General features: G+C 42.0%; 1 protein-coding gene across 2 annotated transcripts in view; it reads left to right on the forward strand.

The window, feature by feature from the left end:
- rbms3 (RNA binding motif, single stranded interacting protein) overlaps positions 1-26,465 on the forward strand; it is a 199,557-nt gene that overhangs the window by 159,084 nt on the left and 14,008 nt on the right. For both annotated transcript variants that reach the window (XM_053861544.1, XM_053861545.1), the window contains exons 7-10: positions 4,068-4,174; positions 10,149-10,192; positions 12,106-12,202; positions 17,915-17,965. In XM_053861544.1, the coding sequence (XP_053717519.1) occupies positions 4,068-4,174; positions 10,149-10,192; positions 12,106-12,202; positions 17,915-17,965 (299 nt within the window). The remainder of the gene's footprint in view (positions 1-4,067; positions 4,175-10,148; positions 10,193-12,105; positions 12,203-17,914; positions 17,966-26,465) is intronic.

Genomic DNA, 26,465 nt, shown 5'->3' on the forward strand with positions numbered 1-26,465 from the left:
GTCTCCACATCTCTTTTCCTCTTTCCTCCAAAGACGCGGCCTCCCCTGTCCGGGCAGACAGGTCAAGCTGGTTGATGGGAATCAGACAGTTGTTGATCCAATTAGAGGATCCCTTGAGCAATGTCGGAGAAGAGCTGAATTCCAATAAAACACTCTGCTCTTCCTTTTCAGTGTCCCTTTCAAACATGCCCTTGCTATAAAACTCATTGAAGTCAATTAGAGGACCTTTCAGAGTTAGTTATCGCGCTGAGTTAAAGCCGGCATCCGTGATGCAAGTTGTGGCTATGAAGTTAAAATTGGGCTGGGCCTGAAATTCGGTTTCATTTGTGAGGCAGTGCGAGACAAAAAGAGTGTATACGGAATGTGAAATTGGGGAATAGATAGTGATGGATGTGGTAGACAATCAAGGAATAGCACACACACAGCACACTATACAGAGCCAGGCAGCAAGTTGAGGGAAAACATTAAAATGCAATATGTGCTGAATATAAAATGCCTTTTAGATATAACACAGATTGTAGGTTTAAATGGTGAAGCTATTCATCTTTGGGAGTTGCCCCGTGATATACGACTCTTCATCTTCAAATAAATCTTTGTCGCTATAATGTGATTATGTCATAAAGCCATCAATTGCTGCAGTGCATCATGGGAGTTTCCTACAGGTGGCAGCCATTGTTAAGCTCCTGACCTTTATTTTTTCCTCTTCCATTTAAATCATGTTCAGAGGAGTATCTGCATTGAATTGCGGCACTGCTGGAGATACACAACCCTTGTCATGAATGTGGCTATTTACACTTGTTGCGTCTCATGCCATCACCCACCTAGGCATCTATTTGTGTTGCAACTGAGAACAAGTTAGTGTGAGCGGGGCGAGGAAGTAGAGCTTGGCAACAAAATCAACAAATCCACTTACCTTTCCAAATCCTTCCAAAGTCTCCAGGGTGCTGCACGGTGTTTTAGATTTGGACTTATTTCTTTATATTGCAGCACATTGTGAGTTAGTAGGTTGTGTACAATTGCAGCACTGTGCATGTGCATCTGGAGACATGGTGGGCAGGTTGACATGAGGCTGTTGATCTTGGGCTAAGACAAATGGGTGACTCGAGTGTGGGAACTGAAGATGGAGTCGCCGATGGCTTATTATCTCCAGTGAGGAAGTGAGGAAGTTAAAAAGCTCTTGTCTATCCTCCACTGCTTGAAGGTTCCCTGTGATATCCAGCCTCCAGGCTCTGGTTAGTTTACGGTTGCTGCGTAAACTCCACATACATTTGAGCACCGGCGCCATGAGCTCATGCTCATTTGCATTGGAGACAGTCGCACGTCAGGAAGTAGAAACAAGTAAATGAAAAAAGATCGCCATGTTGCTTCATTAACGCCCATCTCTATCTATGGGCTGGACAACCTGCCATAAGGCTTTTTAATTGCATATCATTTCAGGCGATGTTTCTTTCTTACTCCATTGTTTTGCCACCACCTCTACTGTAGTAGAGGTACTGTGTTACAACTGAGGGGAGCGAACTGGCTCGAAGGACCAGTTCATCCCTGGGATGTTTGCTGGACCCTATAGATGCAAAGGGTAACAAAAACAGGCCTTGCTGGAGAACCCATCTCTTCTGCAAGTACAGGAATATGGAGCATCGATCTGCCGATGAAAGGAATCCATCTTTTTAACCCTCATGTTGACAACTAAATAGTTGAGTCATTTAAACAATATTGTATGCTCTGTATTGCCTGTTTTTGTTTTCATATATATATATATATATATATATATATATATATATATGAACCACATCACTAGAGTTTCTTGTTATATCCAAACTGCTCTTGTGTTTCCTCATTGTCCCATATAATAGTGGAATAAGGGCGTCTAACTAGAGGGAGTGGGACTGAAGGCTCACTGTGGGTGTCCTCTCTGGCACATCATGATGAAAGGTCCTGTTGCTCACCTCCCGCAGACAACCTCATCACAGATTTGTGTCGTCACACAGCCCCAGTGTCACGAACTGCCCTGCCTGTAATGCGAATGCGATGACAGCAGATCTGTCAGGTCCTTTATGAGACAGCAGCTGCTGGACAACATCGCTCCAATGTTTGGACAAGATCAGTACGTGTACTGTGCTGTAGCTGAACGCTTGTGAGCTCACTTCTGGTCAGTAGGACTTCCCCTCTTCCGCCCTTTTGTCTGTCTTCTACTTCTGTCTCACACACTGATCCGCTCTTGAAGAACATTTCTCACTTTATAGGCGTCTCTCAGCTTGGTGTCTTTGCCATGATCCTGTCCTCACAGTCTTTCTTCTGGAGAGTTTCTCATCGAGGGCTGACACACGATTCCTGGCCAACATAGATGGCCGTTTCTGATGAGTCCCTTCTTTCATTCAGCCTGTCTTTCCTCAGATCCACTCCCCCTCTGTCATGTCATCATAATTGTGACTACTTTCCCATGATACACCTGCAGTTCAATTGTGGGAAAACTGTTTTGAGTTATTTAAATGCCCTCGACAGATTAGCGAGCTGTTGTTGTTAACTCATTCTTTCTTCCTATTGAGAGAATTTTGTCATTAACAGAGGGAAAAAAGTGATGCCTTTTTCTGTACAGCGGAAGACTGATGCTGTACATGTCCTCGTGAAAGACTTGCAGAGATATGTGGAGTTTGGCGACAAAGTCAGACCGTCTGAGGCCAATTGGTTCCGTCATACATTGTTCCATTTATTGGTGTCTCCATGTTGTTCAATACATTTGTTTCGCATTGTTTTGAAATTAACCTTCACCCGCTGCTGCAAGTGGTTTTGTTGGTGGTGCGTTCACTGTTCAGGTGGGCATCTCTCTTCAGTCACGGATGTTTGTCATGAATGAATTGACTGGTCATGTCACATGCACAGTAAACCAAACATCCAGACACAGCGGGACGATCGGCTGTGGTGTGTTCATGGACACCAACCTGTGTACCTGCGTCCGCCAGCCTTCCATATCCAAACAAAATTTCATTTGGAATGAGCCCTATCAGGTCATTTCATTCCGAAGGATGTGTTTACATGAAGTATTTTCATTCAGATCAGGTATTTATTCCGAGTGGCCCATGTAAACACAGCAAGTCCGCCGCACGGCCACAGATTTAAGGTGCATGTTTTGCACCTGGAGAACACTGAAGGTCCCAAATAGACTCCAACCATGGTTAACATTCTACTTGCAATAACGCTGCCGATCTTATGTACGCTCATAATGTTCTGCTTCAAAATGATGAATCATATTAGTATCACAAGTTATTTTCAAACGCATTCGTCCTCCAAAAAATTGAATTGGCTTCACATCTTTGCTGGTGCAGCTGCCGCAGCTACCTGAATTTAGCTTTGTACTCCAATATACTGTACAGTAGTTCTTTCCAGTCCTGCCCTGAATAGCACAACGCACGGATTGCTCTGGTGTCATGACGACAGCAGATATGTTTCCTAAACTGAGTCCTTCCCTTTTTTTCAAGTGCTGTTCCAATTCTGTCCAAAGGACTCCTTCCTTCCTTCCTTCCTTCCTTCCTTCCTTCCTCTGTTCTGTTTGTTGTCATCGTGACAGAAACAGCTATACGACCACTGGCATCGACCCAGAGAACACTAAAATCTATGAAACGCCTGTTATTCAAACAACACAGTCCGCTGAGATATCCTCTTTGATGGTCATGCAGTGAAAAAGACATAAAATGTCAAATAAAATTCGATGGTTGTGAAGTAAATCACTGAAGGATTATGAGCAGACAAGAGGAACGCCTTCTAGAAATGAGCTTTGGCTGACGGAGCGCTGCTGTATAATCATTTCTGAGGTATTTACAAGAGCGATTACTGTGATTATTATTTCAACAATACCTTGCAATGCTCTTTCATGGGCTGCCAGCCGGGGCTGTGGCAGGGACGGCCTGCCAACTTCCACCGTCTGGGAATGTGTGCAGCTCCACAGGAGGGCACAGAGGAGGGTGACAGAAGAGTTTCTCTGTGGAGAAATACAACAAAGTCACAAAGGCTGCTTGGTTTACAAATGTACCTTCTAACGCGATCTTGTCCTTCTCTGTCTTTCTGTGCAGCTCCCACGGAGCCCTTGCTGTGTAAATTTGCAGATGGAGGACAAAAGAAGCGCCAGAGCCAGAGCAAGTACCCTCAGAATGGCAGGCCGTGGCATAGAGATGGCGAGGTATGTTGGTGAACGGTCGGCACATCTCTATTTTCATTGTGATTCAATTGTTTCCAAACGTAAGTCACTGTCCAGTACAGGGGTTGGGAACTTACTGCATGGGTTAGGAGCCAGATCTGACTTTTTCCACGACTGTGCCTGTCTCACCTCTGTGACATCAGAGGTCGATATACAGTCACAACTACAGCAAGGACAGTTTCTCTGACTTCAAGCTAATGCAGCCATCCTGTTCAGCTGCTGTAATAATATGGGAAGTGAAGTACCACGTGAGGTCCCACCACCCTCAACAACAAGCTTGGTTACAGTGACTTCCCATGATGCTCTGAAATCACAGACGTTCTACTGAGATTACAGCGCTACAATGCCCTGTTTTCGTCCGTGTATATTCTTGTGTGGCTTCTTCTGTATACGGAGTCCAGAGTGCCACACTGCTCAGCTGACTGGCTGTGGAGGCTGAGCCATGCGGTAGCCATCAACCATTGTGACTGGTTGACTGGACTGCAGAGCATCATGGGAACTCTTTAGGTCACTGTAGCTGGGTATGATGGGAACAATGCTGCTGTGTCATGGTTAATACCGATGATGGCAGTACTTGTTGGATGTCACAGTATTGAAAGGTTGAAGGTGAACTTTCCAAGGCCACTGGATGGCTGGAAAATGTTTGCACTTGAACAACCTATTCAATGAACCCTCACATCCTTTATAAACCAACAGCGCCATCTAGTGGCATATGAAAATGCAGACACTGTTTCATCAACTGCAAAACTGTTTCATGATACCTCATCTACCCGTCACTTATCACACACAAGTTCTCAGGTAAATAAAATTAAATAGCCATCATAAGTCTCAGCTCAGAGTCTTGTAATATGCTTAATTTGGTCTTCACTCTCCATTTCATTTTATTCAAGATCTTGAGTTCTAGATGAAAATAAAAAAAAAACAAGTGGACAGCTGCCCGGAAGACAAACAAGTAATTCATTACACTGGAATTTATTCTAGGAGGAAGGCGAGAATTGTGAAAAATTGTATTATGATTGTGAATTGTAACGCATAGCGAACACATCATTATGACTTTGGTCTCCATTCAAACTTCTCAAAGTACCTCAGAGCTTTCATCTATTGTTACTCTCATGAACACCTGGCAGAGCTAGTTTAACCCGTCCTTTTACTCAGAGATTACCCGGATTACCCATCCCTCTACTCCGCAACACTGGCCACTCGATCTGGCTCTTTTTGGAAGCCATCACTTCCTGCCATTTTACGCTAAGCTGTGGAGCTGCTAAAAAAAATACTCTCCATATCGATCAAAGTGCTCCCAGATGTATAGCCTCTGTCACATAAATTGCATCCCTAGACAAACGCCTCAGTGAGTGCGTAAATTCTCACCATATATCAGGATGCTGGGAAACCTGCAATTGGATACTCGGCTGTGGAAACATATTCATCAGCAACATGTGGAGGCAAGGTTACTGTCACTTTATAGACCAAGCAGCTATAGTGGGAAGGGCGTATAAAGGAGACGAGGAGAAGGGCAGTTCAGAGTCAAATCTATGCGCTGGAGCTGTGTAAACACACATACACACACAGCTCCATATAAGGTGACATACAGTATGTGCTGAAACTCCAGGGTAGTGAGGTCTGCCTGGCTGCCCCAGAACACTCAAATTTACTTGGTCCTCTCAATGACATCTGCGCGACACTGACACTCCATATATCCATCCTACACATCCGTTACTCCAGAGTGCTCGTATTTTCAAAACCCGGCGTGTGCAGGGCTTTGTTAGCTGACAGGATGTGAGCAATGAGAGTGATATTTAGAGAGAAAGCACCTTTTCCATCATCGTCACATTGCCATGAATTTTTAATGCATATAATTTTAAAGGTTCCAAAGTAACAAAGTTTGGAGCAGAGCAGTGATTACAAAAAAATGTAAAAAGTTTTTTGCAGCCCATTAGTCAACACAATCACTTAAGAGTCCAAATCCTGCAGCAAACGTTGCATCTAATCGCCTTGTTCAGGCTGCTCCTGTGACGCCAGTGGAAGTGTTCAGGGTTTCAGGGTCTTTGATAACATTATGGGGGTTTTAAATTCAGTTTAATAATGCAAAGCAAATAGAACTGTCTTCATGTGACTTTTTTTTTTCATACCAGCATTTTTCAAGTTCCACGGACAATGTGCCACAATTCACAAACTCAAAACAATTCTTTTATTATTGCTGGATGACGCCATATTTTCACAGACAAAGGTCTCCTGGGATAGAAGGCATGAGAAGGTGTCACTGTTCCACACCTCACCTCCTCCATCTGCCATTTTACATCCCTTGATTTGACCTGGATTCATAGGTTCAAACATTACAGGGTCAAGACAAGGACAGACTTTCAGACTGATGGAGAGAAGCTCCCATATATCCACTCTGCTTTGCGTCCAGCCTTGCATTAGTTTTCCTCTTCTCACCTCTTCCGAGAGGGAGGCATGTGATTAACAGAGATGGAGCTAAACCAGCAGAGCAAACACGTTCAGTGATCAGTCAGGAGTAACAGTGGGTCAAGTGCTACACGGGGATGTTGCCGTGCAGGCGGACTTTCTTGTCAAACGAACCTGTGCTGATAAACATTTTACTCGCTAAGCTTCAGTTTCTTAACTCTTTTCTCCTCTTCTTTGACTTGCGCACTAACTCTTCGTCTGGTACAAACTTTCAAAGTCACACGTCTCCAGCACCTACTCTGGGGAATGAATGTAGATGGGGGGAAAAACATCCGGCTCTCTTCTCTACGTGAAAGGCTGACAGATGTCCATGTCGTGAGTGAGCGCGTGTGTGGCCATGAGGCGGGAGGGGAAATGGAGAGAATGCGTTTGTTAAAAAAATCAAACAGGGGAATTGGTCAGTGTGTGTGTGTGTATGTGTGTGTGTGTGTGCAAGCAAGAGCAGGCTTCACAGGTGTCCTTACATATGGATGTGACCTCACTCACTTAGGTTATCGAATCCATGTCTTCAAAACACACTGGTTCTGCTTCAGACATACCAACCTGTTTCAGAACTATTGTTGATGATGATGATGAATTCTATTTTCTACAAAGCGGATGAATGATTAGCCCTTCTGATTTCCTCCCTTCTGCAACACATGGTGTCACATGTTCTGAATCAAATACATAGTTGGTCAGCGCAGTCTTAATATGCAATATCATTTTTCATCATACAGAAGTAACAAAGTTGTGTTTGTAGGCACCGTTTTAAGATGCTTTAAACTTGTAATCCGCTACATATGATGTCATTTCCTTACCATTTTTTTAATCAATATTTGACAGCCTAAATCCGAGATGTTAGCGACCTGTTGAAGGATTCATCGTGTGTAGCACTGATGGGTAGATGAGGTATCATGAAACAATGTGAGCTTTCATTGACCTTGTTGTTCAAGTCCAATTCTACAGTGCTAGTGCCATCTGGAGGTGAAAACCAGGGCACTGTTTCATGAAACCTCATCAACCTTTCAATTCTGTCTTATGAAAGCTCATCTACCCATCACTAGTAAGTACTTTTGAGCAGTTTATTAAAACTGTCCCCACTGTTTTTAAACCTTTTAGAAGTTCCTAACAGGAACTGTATCGCTCGCCACTCCGACTTCACTGTGATAAAAACAAAAAAGCTGACGTTACTTGTCCATATGAATGGGTCATATATGAAACCACATGAGGCTAGTTGCTTGTGTTAAAGATAAATATGTGAATTCTTTTCGGAGATGGCTCCCAGACGTCATGTGGCTCCTTGACCTCCGCTTGAATTGTCCTGGTGCATCGCAAGGCCGTCCGATTCACAGCAAAGTGTGTTTGATGCACACCAAGGGAATGATTGACACTCTGTGAAGGACCGAGGACATGATGTACGAGGTGATCTGAGATGGGAAAAGTTTAGATGGAGTTTGTGTGAATGAAGACAGATTTTGATAAATGCAGGGTGTTGCTCAGAGGAGGAAGGTAAACGTGACAGATGACCGTCACCATTTTTAGGACACTGACATGATGCATTTCCATTTCATTCTAAGGCTGTTTGTAGAGCCATCTCACCTGTTCTGTCTAGTGTCACCACTTTTTTTTGTTTTTTATAATTATTTGTGTTTAAAAAAAGAACAAAAGCCATAAAAATGAAGCTAAAATTAGCTTGAAAATTACATTTTTACATGACTTTCTGCACACAAAACACTGATGCTAGCATCTTGGTGACACCATTCAAACTATCATTTCATATGCCTGCTGACAGATTTACACCCAATAACTTTCAGTTGTAGCACAAATACCATGTCACGCTAACACTGGCCGGTGAACGTGTAAACTCCACATAACCCCTGAGCCGGTAATGGTTTATTCTTTCAGTGGATAACTCCTCTTTTTGCTCACTCGTTGAATTGACCCAGGCTCCGTGATCCCTCTGCGCCTCTGAGCCATTTTTCCCCCAAACAGCCCGGCTCTGTGTAGGTGGACTCCACAAGGAACAAGGGCAAAAGGGAGATCCAGGGGGATGCATGGAGGGGGGTAGATTAAGGGATGAGTGTGGGGAGGGTGAGGGATGACTTAGAAGGGGAGGCTGAACAGAAGAAAAGCAGAGAAAGTAGTTGGAAGAATGTAGTACGGGATAGCAAGGACAAGAGTGAGTGTGTAGGGGTGTGTGTGTCTGTGTGTGTCTGTGTGTGTGCGCACTGATGAAATCTGCCGTCCTCAGCAGCCTCCGGTTAACAGAAATCGGATTAGCTCTCCTCCAGGAGGAAACCTTCAGGAATGCAGATGATGGATTGTAGTGCGCAGGTTTCCCTCCCGGACTTGGTCGCACACATCGCACCTCACACAACTATCCAACGAGAGAGAGAGAGACCAGATTTCCGTCCACTTCCTGGCTCCAAAGGGCATTTTCTCCTCTCATTCATAAAAACATGATCGTACGTGAGGGGAATGGGAAGAAGACCTGTGTCCGATGCTAATTCACTTTGTCCTATCGATTGAGTTTATTCTCACATGACTTTTGTCAGTTGACTCTTCTTATTTTTATACGTTTTATGTGATTAGATTTGCACAGAAGGAATCAAAATCACAGTGGTGGCTAGACGACTGACCCTTGTCATGTTCAAAGACAGTTGTGGGATGAATAGTAGCTAATAGCTACTAACAGGATGTTTGTACACTTTAATCAAGCAAGTATCACCATCTCAATTTCAAATTAACATAGATATTTTTTATATCATTTTAACGTATATTGTTGCTGTGGTTCTAGACCAAATGCACAAACTGTATGTATAATTTATAACTTGTTCGTTAATATGTTTTACATTTCATATTCCTTCAGTGCTCTCAAAACACTTCTCCAACTTTTATTTGTAGTATATATTCCATAGTGTTTCTCTGCTGCTATTTTTTTTTTGTTTTAAATTTCCTCACAGGAGGAATAAAGGAATATCTTGTCCTAGTTTAAGAAGTACTTAAGTATTTGATCAGTACCAAATAACAATAACAATATATATATATATATATTTTTTTTTTTTTAGTTTGATTTTGTGGTCCAGTATGATATTCATACTCATGATGTTATTTTATTTTTTACTTCAAATTATTTGCTTAGATTTTCAGGAATATTTATTTTACTCGTGCTCAAATTTCAGTTGACATTCATCGCACAATGATTTTTTTCTGGTTAAAATGATTCGATAATAATCGCGACTATCGACTAACTTGCATCAGAACTCTGGTTTCCTCCCTCACATTGAGTACTCTCAAATGAGTGTGTGTCAGGTTGTTTGATAGGCTCGCAAGCTGTTCAGGGTGCTCCCTGCCTCTCGCCCGAACTACCTGACACACCCACAAGGGAATATCATGTCAAGTTTGTGCACATAGTTTAGGTGTCTTCAGTGAGCGGACCGTTTGCAGGAGAAAGTATTTCAATCGCTTGCAGTCAGCAAACATTAATGGTTTGTTCTGTGCCTTCTTTCAGACCGGCATGGCATTAACATACGACCCGACTGCGATGCAGAATGGGTAAGTATTTTCTCTTTTTAAAGAAAGCTTGAATCAGTTTTGAAGTCAGGCTGTGTTGTAAATGTGCTGATATCTTGCCATTACCATTTGAAACACACCCTTCAGTGCACTTTGACTCTCACTCTGGTCGTTTTAGGCAGTTTAGTTTCAAAGGAGCCCCAAGTCAGGACATGATAATGGCGCTGTGACGTAAAACCCCCTCAGTTATATAAAGGAAGGACACAGGGGCCTGCTGACTCTCCCTCCATCTGTCTGGCCCCACTCACTCTCAGGAAGCTTCTTGCTTCTCTGCTCCCTAAACCGATTATCCCCCTGCGACTCTGAGTCAATGGCAACCCAAAAACTGGATAAATGGCATCACCGACTGAGCGAAATTTTAATCCCCATGACATCAACAAGCCCACCGGGACACATTCTCTCCCACTGCCCTTAAATCTAATGATCCTGTAGCAAGGTGGATATAAAGTAACAGGTGATTAACACAGCTCACGTCGGGATTTGGAGTCAGAATCAAGCTGGAGTCTGAGGCTCCGCGACTGTGAATGAATGGACACGTTCATCCAAGTGGAAACCAGAGTGGAGAAGACGTTATTATACAGCTGACTGGGAAATTAAAACGTTGGAGCTTATTGAATTAGTGAATTTATTTGAAACGGTGATGAGGTGATTGAATTCATCGACTGGTGTACTGAATAAATTAATGATCACAAATGTGATGCTAATCAAGTGCAGTAGATAATCCATCACGGTGTGTGTGAAGAGAGCAGCGAATAGGATGTAAAAAAAAAATGTAAATGGATAAATGTGGCAGCGGATTCAAGTGTTCACAGGGATGAAAGCCAGTTGAAGTGTAACAAGAATACATGGCCAACCCCCGGACAGTGGCACCCCGACGCAGTCCGTAAACATATTGATGCCGCTGAGCAATGTTCCCTCTAAGATGCACGCAACTGTGCACAACTGATACAATCTCAGCGCACAAAAATATCTACGCTGAGCAACAAAAATTTATTCTGAAATAAATGTGAATTCCTGCAATTTCCTGACTACAGTGCGTCTTGCCATCGAGACATGAAGCCTTGTGACATTAGAAGCGCTAACTGTGCCGTTCGACCGTATGTGTCCTTAACCGGGGGTTTCTACAAGTCGGTGACCATCCGCCGAGTGACACCACTACATACACAATTGAACGACCAGCAACTACAAGAGCCACTATTTCAAGTGAACTATTGGAGCTGGCTGATGTTTAAGAGCAGATTTCTCGTCGCTCGTGGTTGGTCAAAATGTGCGCATGCACTGAGCCAATTGGGCGGCGGAGTTGCGCACAGGAGAGAGAAACGAGAGAGTGAGAATCGTTGCAGCGCAGGTTTCAGTCGACAATGCACAGAGAGTACACGCTAGTCAGGTGAGGAAATTAACTGTGTAGTCAGTGAAAGAAACCTGTTCCTTCTACATTTTAGCCTGATCCACACAGATCACTGTTCCACGACAAGCAGTCACAGAATACGGTGGCCTCAAGTGGACAAAATTCACTATCACAACAGACGGATTCATGAGCCTTATCGATCCATTTGAGAAAGAATATATATATATATATATATATATATACATATATATATATATATATATATATATACACACACACACAGGGGTTGGACAAAATAATGGAAACGCCTTACAGCGTTTTTAGCTACTTTTATTGTGTCCAACCCCTGTATATACAGACAATTGAAAGCTTTTATTTTTTTTATTTTAAATTTCACACGTTACAGCTGTAAACACAGCCAACAATGACAGATCGCTCACACGCAAACTCACCGCTCAGAGAGTTTGCTCAGACACATGAAAACTTAGAGGGAACATTGCTGTTAAGTCAACAATGTGAATGTGTAATGTCCCATGCTTCTTCTCAGGTTCTACTCCTCGCCTTACAGCATCGCCACCAACCGCATGATCGCACAGACCTCCATCACGCCCTTCATCGCTGCTTCACCCGTCTCCACATATCAGGTGGGCTTTAACACATTATATTGGGGTGGTGGGGGGTGTTGTGTATGTGTGTGCGCGGAGCTGGGATGGAAGACAGAATGGGCAGCCAAACAGTTTGAGGTCTCCTCTGCTCTAATCATGTCTTTGCAGCTCCTGCTGCGCCAGACGACGTTTGTTTCCAGAGGCACAGAACACAACAGGCTTGAGAAAATTTGACTGTTAAAATGGCTGATGGAGGAGAAAAAGAGTGTCACTCTTCAAAAGCATTATCTTTCATTTCCTAACCCCTTATTCGAACCTTTGGCTGCAATGACAGTCAGCTTTAGGCTTTTTTTGTCGCGTCAACACATCATTCTTCAAAGTAAATTTCTACACCTGCTGTGAGCTGCTGAGTAATAAAACAAAACAGGGGGTGATTAGAGACTTGGCTACACTACTGCAACGCAACCCGTCATGTGGATATAGCTTCACTTTATTTTAATGTACCTAATGCAGAGAACCAATAAGAGGAGAAATGGCAGCCAAACTTTGAGCCACTCACAAAAAAATATTGTTGTTGTATGCTTTCTATCATATCCAAATCTGGGGAAAAGAAATCTGCAAACATTTGGAGCAGCTCAGTTCAGGTTTAGGTTTTATTTGTTTGCCGTGATAGAATATGGTTTTATGGCCCAATGCTGTGCTCACTTCTAATTCTTTTATTTTGATAATAGATCCTACTAGAGTGCTGTGGTCACTTTCTTTTGATAAACCTGAAATTATGCACAGTAGAAATGTGTCTTTTCTCTTCATAACGCCTCGGTCTGGTTCTCCTCTGCTCGACCCTCTATTGTTGCTGGAGTCAGTGACAGAGTTCTGCCTGTGGGCAGTGAACAATTATACTACTGGAAAAGCAGCAAGACGGTGCCCTCATGTTACATGGCTTTATAAAAACACAACTACTTTTATGATTCTAGAGTTCTACTGGCTCATGGAATGCCAGGAATTGAACTCAACCCATCCTCACTCTTACGGCGTAATATATTGACGTTGGGAACATGGACTTTTGCGTCCTATAGTGACCACAGAAGCCATCCCAGTTACAGGTTGATACTTCAGTGGGGTAAAGGATCAGGGTTGGCCATGGGGTCGTGCTTCTTTCGCTCTGTATATCACTTGGTATATACAGTTTATATCACTTCAAATGGTTTTGTATAGCCACTAAGGTGCTACGTGTCCCAAGTAAACTCCCTCCCACCCCCAACATGAGGTGGTGAAACATTAGGCTTTATTGAAACAGTTGCTTCGGTTGTGCATCAGTCCTCTTGAAAATTGTCACTATTTAACGCTTTGGGAGTGACAATGTGTTGTGAGTAGAGCTCAGTGAAGTGCAGGCGCAGCTGTGGGAAATTGGAAATGAACGTCAGCTGCTTTTTCTAGCTGGTCATAAATACAGAATTCGCCCAAATAAAACTTTAAATCCCTGTCAAATCCAGGCCTTCTTCCACAACATCCTCAATAATGAGTGATTTCGGAGGATAGAAATAGCTCCGCGCGTCAATGACAGACACCATCACTTACCGCCGGCATGCAGACGTCCTGATGACGCAGAAATTGGACAATGTAAGTGATTGAAGGAATGATAACCCGGCAGACGATGGAGCATGAGGGTGGGGCGTTGCCTCTGGTAATAGCGGGAGGCTGGGGAGCGCCGTTTTGAAGGTTGTCTTGCCCGTCATTGCGCTATTCTTGATTAAAACTGGTCGAGTACCTGTGGCGGGGGCATAAAAAGGCTTGGGGGAGGGGAGAGAAGTGGGCCAGGGCACGTCTCTAATCTGCTCTCGGATGGATTCCCAAATTGATTTATCAAAAACAATGGCCAAGCTTTTGAGGAATATTAATCCTTGCCGTTTCAATATCGAGCTGCTCTGCCACGACGATTGCCCTTCAGCCAGTCACAGCAGAGAAGTGAATCCTTCATCTTCTGTTCAAGTACAAAGACACAAAGGCACGAGGAACAGACAAGACTAACCAGGCTGCCAGAGTGCCAGACAAAGGAAAATCACTCCTTTATAAAGTTTGTATCGACAGCTTCAAAGTTAGTAGAGGTCGTCGTCTGCGACCTTTCTCAGCGTAATTGCTTTTACTGTCCTAGTTACCCACCACAATTTGGACTGTGGAGACATTTCGTTTGTTATTGAATGAAACAATGCAGGTATGTTAACTCACAGCCCAAGACATTCTGGTATCCAAAGTACAGATTTTTTTTTTTGTATTTAAAAGGAAATGACTCCCAAAATAATGATACACGATGCAATGCAGACAGAGAAGACCCACTTCAGACAGAGCCCATATTAGCAATGTAGCAACTCTTTTGAGAAGTTTCCTGCTAAAGTATACACTTCAGGTATCAACTCTTCAAACCCCAGGTGAGAGCACGATCTGTCCACGACATCTTGGTTTTAGAACACTAAAGGTTCTGTCAAAACACTGGTGTGAGTCTGCGCCCCAACATACGAGGAGCACCTCAAGTTCAACAAACTCTGAAGTTCAAAATATGAAATAAAATTTATAATATAAGAAGCAATATGGAGGAAATGGTTTATTTTCCACTATACAAATATAATAAATAATGGTAAAACTTTATATTGGTGAACACATATTAACTATTCATAAATTCATAAACACAATTTGCTTATTTAAAGACAATAATCGTTTAGTGTGAACTTTTGCTGATCATTCCTGGGTAAAATATAATCAGGCTTCACACGCTGCTGATATGTTCTTTATAATGTTTCATTACAAGCTTACAAGCAGCTCATTCATGTACAAATAAGTTGTTTATTTATGGTAACAGTTGTTCCCTAACCTATAGTGTGAGCCAAATACTGACTTCGCCCTATTCATATGAAATTATATTTCTTGGTCATTCTGGGATAAATGTATTTTACTTTGTTTTTTTTTCTTTGTGTTGGTGACAAGACCCGTTTCTCTCAAAATGAATTTTTGACTCAACAGCGATGTAAACAATCCAAGCTGTGATCAGTCTTCACATGATTTATAAATTACAGCGAGATGTGAAATACTTTCATGTGCATGATTCCTGTATTTTGATGGAAGAGTCCTTCTTCTTTATCGCTCTCAGACCGGTAAACTAGCTGGTACTAGCAGTGTTCTCATGTGTGCTTCATCCTCAGTGGGCTTTGGCTTATTTTGGCATGTACACAAGCGGCTTTGATGATACACATGATGGGAACCAAATTGGGCCAGATCACAAACGTAGATCTGTGCTGGCGTGGCCAACCAAGCATGGCCTGGTTTGTATCACTGGCTGTTGGCTCCACAGACTGCTGCATTGGCCGACTGCATTTGCAGCTTGCTGCTTGGATCAATGGCTGGTTGGCTGAGTAAGTAACTGGCTGTTTTTTTGGCATCTAGAGCAAGTGGCCAGCCAACTGACTGACTGTTCTACTGGGATGATTGGTTTACCAGGCAGTCGTAAATGGCATTGCAAGTTGTGAGGTTCAGCCAGAGGTAGTGAGTCTGTTTGGAGATTGTTATTACGGTGGAGATGAACAAAAGAACTCTGTGTTGACATACAAGGCCAATAATGGTGCCAAATGCTGGGCTCAATAGTTGTTGGTTGAAGATGGAATCCACAACAAAACTAGAGGTTCCCTTATTGTTGGGTGTTGAGAGGTTACTGTTGGTACAGAATGTGTCTGGGCTGCCACCTAAAGATATACAATGCAGTTTCCGTGCAGATTTTAATCTATTTCATTCATAACTAAAACACTAATAACTGTATTTTAGGGAGCAGATGTTCTAGCTAGAAAGAAGGAAATTGTTTGTACAATCCTATTTATTATATATATATATATATATATATATATATATATATATATATATATATATATATATATATATATATATATATATATATATATATATATATACACATATATATATATTATAATTGTTGTCGTTGTTGTTGTATTTGTTGTTGTTGTTGTTGTTAGTAGTAGTAGTAGTAGTAGTAATAGTAGTGGCAGTAGTGTTTGGCCAACATTGCTGGAGCAAACTCGGGGGGTCTTGAACGTTGCATGTTGATGCATTAGGTTTTCAGTCAAGGCAGTGTTCCGCCTAGCGTGGGAGTTTGCGTCACGTAAAAAATATAGACTGAGGTTGAGGTTGGGGTTAAGTAAGCCAAAAGGATTGCGCTTCTTTCGTTCTACAGTACATGTACAGTAATGCCGTGTTAACATTCACAGCCCTTCAAACAGCCATACGTTTCAGTTACACGTGACACTCCTCGCCCTGAACAACGTCAGGTGAGAGTGAGCTGAGGCATGTGTCATGTTGGGTTACTCATATAGAACTTCAAAAGGAGTTTGGTTATTGAATCTTTGCAGCATGGTTACGATTTATTTTGGGAGTGGGATTGTTATGAACCAAGTTTTTATGCTGTGTCTTCTTCAGTTACTATAATTGTTATATAATGTCATTTTTAATTCTGTCATTTAATTCTCTTTGGTTATACTGCCATTTGTATACTTCATTGTCCTGTTATTATTTGTATGAATTACTACATCCTGTTGATTTATATTGAAGATCTTTCACTGTATCTTTTATTCTGGAATGAAGGTGTTTTTTTTTCTATCAACAATACTGTATATTTGTGATGTTGTGTAATTACACCTGTATTGCGACTTTACTGTCCTACAAGTGCAATTTGTTTAGTACTAGCTTTCTTGATTGAGTTGCTTTGACAATCTCTCTTGACCATCTCAGTATATCACGTGCCACTTCAGGAGTATGAATTGCTCCTTTAACAAATGCAGAATGCGACGCTTCAAATCCTGTTTGATACTCATTCATTTTCCATCATCAAGAGATGTGAGCGACTCTCCTTTTAATCTCAAATCACATTTGAGTGGATTAGCTATTGCGATGATTTCAGGAGGGAAAAAAAAAGACTGGAACTCCTTGATCGGTTGCCTGTTCATTAATGCTCGGTCAGATGGAGTCCTGGTTTTAAAGTTGTATTTAAAAGGCAGCTCCTCCATTGTGCCTGAGCTCTCCACTTGAGCAGGGGGAAACAAATATTGCCGTGCGTTCCCCAACGTGCTTGGCTTGATATTATAGAACACCGAGCTTGTTTGGTTGCAAATCCAAATCACGGGTTTGGGTTGGCTCCGAGGTCTGATTGCTCTTTGAGCAGATTATTCAATGTTTGTCTTTGTTTAATCGAATCATTTTAGCAGGATCAGTGGCCAGCCTGTGTGTTTGTCTGCTACAAGCTGTCTAATTCCTCTCTCCAGCAAATCTTAGCGCTCTGTTTGTTCCTCTGCTTCTGCCGTTGTCTGTCGCCCCTTGTTTCACCATGTCTTTATCCTCCTCATGAACCCATCTTGTTTTCTCATTTAAGTGGATGTTTGTACTTGTGATCAATTGTGAATTCAGTTTTTTTTTAAATTTTGTAAAGCCTTTATTTGTTCACCCGAAACTCATCATTGATTTCTTTCACTAACAATGACTTCAGTGTAATGGGTACTAATTCACATTTCACAGTTGGGCACTTGAATCTGTTACAATATTGTGTTGAGTCAGTCTCACTGCAGCTGCAGTGACCGGAAAACGCACACGAAAACACGTTTTCAAAAGTAGCGTGGCAAAATCTATCTTGATGCGAAGTGAAAGTGGCTTCAGCTGTATTTATGACTAAAGTCATTCTTTGTTTGTCGCCCTCCTCAGGTCCAGAGTACATCATGGATGCCTCATCAACAATATGTTATGCAACCAACTGTAAGTACACGTCTATACTCGAGCATAAGCATGTAATAGCTAAATATTTTCACCAGAGAAGTCGACTTGCTTCTCTAAATTAAGCAGTATCGACCGCTTTGTCGAGGGCTGTGGCCCATTTGTGACTGGAATCAGCACGAGTTCTCAGAATATATTGATCACAGACTCACTGGCGGTCTGGGTGACCAAGCGGAGACAGCAGATCAGGGGAAATAAATATCAATTAGATTGGCTGAAGAAATAGCAGTCATATTTAATCTTGCGGTGCCCGCTGCTATGAAAGATGGCTTGTGTACGCTCTGGGAAAAAGCTCTTGACGACAACTAGCATGTCACTCCTTCAGTGAGTGGTGTCTCTCTACATCGGTAATTCATTTGTGTGTGTGTGTTTCTGAGCTCAAATGTGCACTCGGAGGTTTTGCTTTTCACGTCACACCTTAAGTAGATAATAAGTTGTGTGACCTTTTCAGAGGACTAAATGAGTTGATAGAAATATGATCTTTCACTGCTGTCCTCGTGTCAAATCATACCTGTTTCAATGTTTCCTCTCAGAGCTCAGATCCAGCCGACAAAAGTTGCATTAGATGCTAAAGATTGTTTTATTTGATCCAAACAGTTCTTCAGAAAAGATGGATATTCCACAAGAAATGCATCCTGTTCTATACAGTCAATAAACTTGAAAGCTAAGGATATTTCTAGAAAGGTTGAGGGGTTACTTTCTCCCTATAATGGGATTCAGAGGTAAAGAAAGATGATGGTGTACGGATAACAAATTTTGAGGGGTTTAGAGTTTTAAAATCCTAAATTATTTCAAGTGAAGGAACATTTAGCAGCTGTTTTGAAAGTAATGGTAAATGTTTTAACGATTCCATTAGTATCATGGTTTGAGTTTGACAACACGATTCGAGGACAATAAAGGGTCATTTAGAATAATATGATTCAGTGACATGATAATGACCTGGGTACTTGACTACTGCAGGTGCAGTGTCCAGGATTCTTGTTCCATGGAAGGCATTAAATACAAATAAATTCTGGATACAAATAAGTCAACTGTCAATTGCAAATACGTTCACATTTTATTTGAAAGGAAGTAGTACCAAAACCAAGTTACCCTCTATAATACCCATAGTAAAAATAGAGAGCGACCAAGTTGAGTGTTAATTCAAACTGAAGAAATGTTTCTTGCACTTTTGTTCTTTATTGTTACTGTAATATTTTCACACTGAAAAACAAAAACTGAAGTCGGGGCCGAACCTTAGCCTTGACTTCACTTTTTGTTTTTCCAAGGTGACGATAAGTGAAGCACAAGATTTCTTCAGATTAAGTTAGCATTGGTTTAACTTACTGCGACTCTCGGTTGGTGAAATTTGTCATCTTGCTGTTCTCTCCGCTCTTGCAATAGCCCAAATGCTTCCAAACACTGGACCACAATGATTACTTGGTCATTCACTCCGCCATCCGTGGTTTCTTATCTGCTGGATAGTGGTGATGACATCACAGACAGACGAGCAACATTTGAAGTCTTTATCATTGTACCTCCACAGAAAAACACATCTATATTAAGTCAGCTGTGACAAAATGCAGTGCATTATTTTCTAATATCCATACAACCAATTTATTACATTTTAAAATGCTAAAATGCCGTTCCTAAGTCCAACCTGCTGAGCACAGATCAATGTTGTAGGATCACACTGTTGGAATATTACTCAATATATTGATGTACTCGCATCATTACCCTCCAAATAAAGGCCCACTTTTCTAGACTTGACTGTGACTGACAGCAGTGATGGAACAAGGAGAGGTCTGCTCATGTTGAGTCCTCAACAGCCAGGCCCCCAACTGTGGTCACTTACCACCCATTTCCACTCGTCTCATTTCCACTCCTGCTGCTGGACACTGAATATGTAATCGTGTAGCAGCAGGTGACCTTCTGTTTGAGTTCCATTAACAGCTCACTCAGCGCAGCCTTCCGTTTCCACTATATAAAAACATTGTTCCTGCGATTATTTGGCAGAGATTTTAAACAGTGATTGAGGGGGACCCAAACTCATGAGCAAGAGGAGAAAGACCCTGCTGGAGTGGAGGCACTTGTTTGCATTTAAAAGTGCCATTTTGTCCCTATTAGAGTGACAATATACATTTCAAATGATATTAGATCCCAGTGGAGATGGTTTCTTTTCCTTAAAACCATTAGCGTAAAATGCCAAGGCATCGTTCATCTGATGTTTGAAGCTTCTATTTGTGACTTGCTCCTGTTTGTGAAAGATGGAGCTGTGAGCAAAAATAAAAATAATAGCACACCACTTACCGCTATTCTTTCAGTACAGGGGCATTTGCACTAAGGAGGCAGCAGTTCCGACCCTGGTGCCGACCCGATCCAGGAAGCCTATCTTGGCATATAATCGTTAGTGCTCACACTGACATCACACACGGCACCCGTCCAAATGGTAACATGGCAACAGCTAACATTAGATACTCAGCTGTGTAGCTCATACATGCCCCCCTTAGATCGGCAACTGCAGCGACGGCATGTGCAAAGCGGACGTTTCAAGGGGCCCCACAAGGTTCAACATCACCAACTTAATTTAGTGCCTGAGGAAGCACCACACATAAAGAATAAGACACACGAAACAAAGCAATTAACTTGGCTGGCTTTACTGCAGAAACAAATGACACTTCCCACCAATGGTATGAAAGCGTTAAAAATATCAGACAAAGTGCTTGAATTTATAGCTTTGGATGGGCCTCCCCTACAAGCTGTTGAAAATTAGACAAATTTTATCGCCTTGTTGAATTTTTAGAACCACTTTACTGTCTGCCTAAATATTTTTAAGAGAACGCACCGCCAATACTTTATCAAAAAGTATGTGGAAAAGTATGGTGGGAACTCATAAAAGTCTCTACCATGAGCTTTACAACCGATATATGGAGTTCTGTTATTTTTTTTACTTTTACTCAAAGCATGACCAGCGTTATCCCACAGCACCTTAAAAAGGTTAATACTTTATCTAAATAAATAAATTTGAATAGAATGATTTTCCTCAAGCAGGACTCACTGTGGGTCGACTGTGATGCAAGACGGGATGAAAGAGAATGTTGTGAATGTATTTAAGTTAAGTTGTCTTTCTTGTTTTTACACAGGGACTAAGTTAATGCAAGGGTAATTGATATAGCAGTCATACCTTTAATCTGAGTTACGTATTCAGAGTTGAAACAAAAACATCTTCATAGTTTTGACCTTTTCACAAATATCGAGCAACAATAAATTCAATTCTTTCTGCGCGTCCTTGTATTTATATGTGACTGCACTCAATGGATAATTTTATACTTGGACAGCTAAAAGCAAATGTTACACCACCTTTATTGAAAGAAATAGCAGGAACTTTTCTTTTATAGGGCTTAGGGATATATATATATATATATATATATATATATATATATATATATATATATATATATATATATAAACATTAGAAAGAAGAAACGTTCACTTAGCGGCCTAGGGCAAAAAACATTTTGCAGCAACGATGTACAGTATTTGAAAAACTAGATTTATTTAAAAATGTCTTTGGGTTTTTGTCAAGAATCCATCAACAAAGTTGGTGAAATCAAGAAGCAAATGCATACTAAAAGCTCTCACCCCAAATCTGTAAATATGGCAACACAACAGGCAAAGTTCTGTCATGAAAATGAATATGAGGGAATGTTATTATTGTAAAAATGGTTACTTATGTGTAGAAATAATTACCTACAAGCCTGTTCACATGACCCAACTCTGTCCATGAGCGAGACGCTAGATTGGAGTAGTTTATCAATGCATTTTTTGGGAGGCAATTTAACTGTATTTTTGGACCTTTCTCACTTTTGAGAGTCTACCTTTAAACTGCCCAGCACCTTTCCAGCCGTCCTCCTGCTGTCACAGGCACAGGGTCAGTTGTTCGCACTGTAGCCACAAGTCTCCATGTGGACATCTCTAGCCACGACTTTGTGAACCGACAGCTGGACTCTGGTCATTTGCTCTCTCATTCGGTCACACCTACGCATCAGTCTGAGTTTCAGGTCCCCCCTCATATCAACTTCTCAGCTGGTGTCACATTAGATCATGTGTAAAACACACGCACACACTCACACTCTCAGTCTGCCACTAGCCCAGTCAGTCACAGGAAACTAGCCAAGCGTGGTCACCGCAGGAGCTTGGGGGCACTCCGAACATTAAAAGTCCATCGATTGTGTCACAATTTGGCAGCTCTCACCATGTGTTGCGTGTTAAACCAATGGTGCGTTGTGTGATTGTGCTGTCCAGGATATGAGAAGGTGGCAGCGTTCCGGGAGGAAGTATCCCGAAACTCTGCGTGTACAATGTGTATTGCTGAAGATATGCTTATTTTTATGTGCTTGCTTTGGGCATAACTGGATTTGATCTTTATTTACTGTGTCACATCACAATGGAAAGTTCAATACTCTCTCTTTAAATCAATATGAAGACAGATTATAGTGTTTATGTTCATTGTTGGGAATAGTTTTGTCACTTGAATGTCAATACTCAAAAACATTATTGTTTTTATGCTTTCTAATGTGTTTTAATCCAGTATATAGGTACCATCCATTTCTCAGCTGCAAGTCTTGTGAATATGTCAGCGTTCCAGAGGAGTCAGAATAAAGCAACACAATTTAAACCACACACACACAAGCGCTCACAGAGACAACTTGGAATATTGCGGTTTCAGCAGCGTTGTTTAATCAGACCAGATTAAGTATGACAAGCTCATCAGTATGAAACTGGGCTCCTGCAGAGGCGTCACTCTTTAAGTTATAATGAAGATGGAAGGTGGAAGAGGAGCTTTCAAAATGTATTTAACCCCCTCAATAAGTGTGACTATTGGCAGAGGAGTGAAGAAAAGTGTCTGTTTTCTTAGAAATGGACAGCAGCCGTCAAAGCAATTGAAAGTTAAAAAAAAAAAACAAGTTTAGAATGTTTTCTCCAAGTGGGAACTATTACAAGGTGCTTTGAGTGTGATGTTATACTTGCGTCTATAAATTAATTCAGAAATTATGATTTTTTTAAGAGTTTTTGAAACTGCCAGAGAGGAAAGAATGGAACTTTTGAGTCAGACATTTTCACACTGGCCTCATGAGGACTGGGTAAATAGAGGGAAAGGGTGGTATGTGGTCCCAGGGCCGCTGCAGAATCTCTTCAGTGCTCTTTTCATCTCGAGACAACAGTGAATTACGATTTACTTTCCTCTCCTCCATCCTCTGATCTTCTTTCTGCTTGGCAGGAAGACACGAGATGTCAGAGCGGCTCGAGTACCTTCACTCTGTTCTTCGCTCTGCGCGACTGAAGTCTATGCAGCTTTCACAATAAGAAACATAACTATGGCCCTATAGACCAGTATAGACAAACCCAACTCTAATTCTTTATGGAGCCGACTCACGTTCATGACTGTAAATCTCATTCACAAACAGATCATCAATCACAGACCTCGCACCATCGAGGAGCGAACGGAGCCAAGCGCAGCATTAGCTCCCATGTCCAAGCTTCTGTCTCCCTTCCATGAGCTCCTCACGCCCTGTGGCTGAATTATTTAATTCCTCTGTGTTGCAAGTGCTTCCAGGCTCCAGCTTTGAATCGGTGCTTACTGGGCCTCTTAAACTTGAACCAGAACCATCTGCCCCCGTCATGCGGGTAAGAATTGGAACGCTGTGTGATGCCTATCTCCAGACTTGATATTAAAAACTCTCTGCAGCTTCTTAAATGGGCGTTTTGTTGCTCTTGGGGATTTGACTTGCGAAGCAGAATTTAAGCCGGCGCTACAATTGCCCTTGAGTGGCTTTTCCTGACTCCCTCTGTCCCTCCCTCCTCCACCTTTTATCCTGTAGTCCATCTGGCATCAGCCTCACTCTGACTCGGTGTGCACCTTTTTTGTGTCCTACGTATACATTTTTTAATGTGGTGACTTCATTTGGGTAACCTTGGTGCCATGTCGTGTCGTAAGGTGTCATTTTTGGAATGTCAGAATCTTTTAAATTGACTACATCAACCAATTTTTTCAGCCAAATAAAAGTTAACAGATGAGTGAGCACAGGGCTGCTCCACTGCTTCATGACTCCCGGTCTATTTCAAACACTTGCCGTTGTGGGTGAAGACTTTCTTTTTTTTCTTTTTTTCTTTATTACAGTGTCAGCCCAAACAATAATCAGACAACTCTGTTACTCACTGCACCATAGACATCCTGTTTAGTGGTGAGTTAGGCTGTTTGTGTCATTTTCTGCTTAGGGGTAAAATCTCAGTCTCCAGTCGAGAGTTTCCTCAGCTAAAATCCACCTCTTCAGGCGGACTCAAGTCCAGGGCTGAAGCCCGGTTTGTTTTGGGTTCCCATATCAGATTGGGCCAAATGGAATTTGTCCTGAGACAGAATCCATAGGTGCCTGGTGCTTTAAGACAGACTTGCCAGTGTCTCTGTAATACATGGGGTGGTGCCCCTTAAGGTCCCGATGTCTGATGTCACTTGGTATATATACTATATACTATCTCACATGACTCAGAGTGCTGACTATCTGGCCTAATGAGTCCAGCTCAAGGTCATACAAGAATGTGAGGAAATTCAAAAACGAATGTGCCAAAACTTTTGTTGTCAAGCTCTATATTTTTATTTATTGATTTTATTAAACTTGTAAATTTCAGTCGGAGATGTCTTAAATACAGTATATCTGGGTTACGCACTGTACCGCCTCTAACTTTGTCCTCTGTCATCACCCAGGATCTCCCCTGATCTATAGCAGCACACTGGCTCCCGTAGTGGAAGTTCTTACCTTTTTTTTGTCAAAACGTAGTGAAATCCAGTAGAAGATCCTGTAGAAACTGTCTTAAGGAGGACCATGACCATGACACGCACCCTGCTGTTGTGTTCCCCGTCATTTTCCCGCCCTGTGGTCAGAGGCACTCCCTGATCGCATCAGAATTGAGAGTGTAGAGGAGGAAGGTAGTGTTTCATAAGTTATCTTCTGTGATTCTATTTGCCTTTCACGAATGAAACTCAAATTGGAAGTGAGTCAGTCTCATCGCTGGTATTGATTCCTCCGTCAGCCTCTCTTGAGCAATTACCCTGATTATGTGGTCTGAATTTTAGATAACACAATTTTTTATTTGATGTTGCAACATGGAGTAGACATCCATCTGCACATAGTCCGACGTCCAAACCTCATCCGCGTCTCTCTCTGTTTATCTTCAGCCTTCTTGTCCAGCAATGCCATGGGACTTCATTCATTCTACGTGTAACAACGCGTCATTTGCTATTTGAAGCCTGTCAAACAGCCACACGTTTTGGTCACACTGACAATGTGTGACATGAGTTGGAGTCAGTCGACTTGGGCTCGGTTTAAAACATCGACCATTTCCATGAATGGGTCAGACCCACCTGGCCGGACTGTTTGGTGTCACTATCATTTTGTGTGCCACCTTTAGGTCTCAAGTTTGCCCAAAACCTGCTGTCTGTGGACCAGTTGGAGCATGAAAGCCAGTATGGACTTTTACTTTTACTTTAAATGCCTCAGACTCGTGAATGCTTCAAGTCAGCCAACACTAGTTATCAATCGTCACTTGGTTGGTTTGGCAATTCTTAAGAATTAACTCCCACCTTGGAGGGCAGATATGCAATGCTCTTTTGGAGGGTTGAGTACTACCAGAGTGACCTCCTGTGGCCACCATATAATTGAACCTTTCCTGCGTCAACATTATTTGGAGCTAGGGTTAGCTAGTGACTTGACATCAAGCGCTAGCTGATTTATAGCTCCCTCTCAATCTACGCACCTTCCCCTGTAGCATGCAGCTGTCTCCTGCCAAGAGAAAAGGGTAGATTGAAGTGAAGACAGGTGGACCCAGCTGCGGTCCTGGTGGATGCGACTGAGGCTTTTAATGTGTTTTTGTTCCTTTCTGCCTTTGTGTTACCGGCTACGTAGCTCTGGAAAGCTTCTCAATGGTACCAGTGTGTTTGTTACCAATAGTGGCGGCGTGTCATTTCCTCTGCGCTCATCTAAAATTCATTACCGATGGCAGTAAAACATCAACTGTCCGTATCATATGATGGTCGGCTGGTTTCTGTCAACTAAAGAAGTGCCACAGCTGAGAGCAGGAGACGGTATCAGGAGTGTGGCGCTTTTAAAATGGGTCTTTATGATATTACCTGCAATAACGATGATCAAATATTCCGATCACACAAGATAAAGGATTTCTTTTTGTTAGACTGGTAGACATATGTTAAACAGTAATGAATTCATTGTATTAGAACGAAATGTGCCTATTTACTGCAAGTAGTAAGTAATTATGGTGTAGTTAAGAGTTCACCTTTGGTGACCATTGCAACGGAAAAATGTATTCATGCTTGACAAGAGGCTCATCGGTACTTTATAATATATAAAAACTGGCAAATATGCTGATGATGCACATAGTAAAAGTAGTTTATTCACAGTGTTATATGTCCCTCTGAATCTAACCACTTTTT

This window comes from Synchiropus splendidus, chromosome 4, assembly GCF_027744825.2.
Source record: "Synchiropus splendidus isolate RoL2022-P1 chromosome 4, RoL_Sspl_1.0, whole genome shotgun sequence".
NCBI classification, from domain to species: Eukaryota; Metazoa; Chordata; class Actinopteri; order Syngnathiformes; family Callionymidae; genus Synchiropus; species Synchiropus splendidus.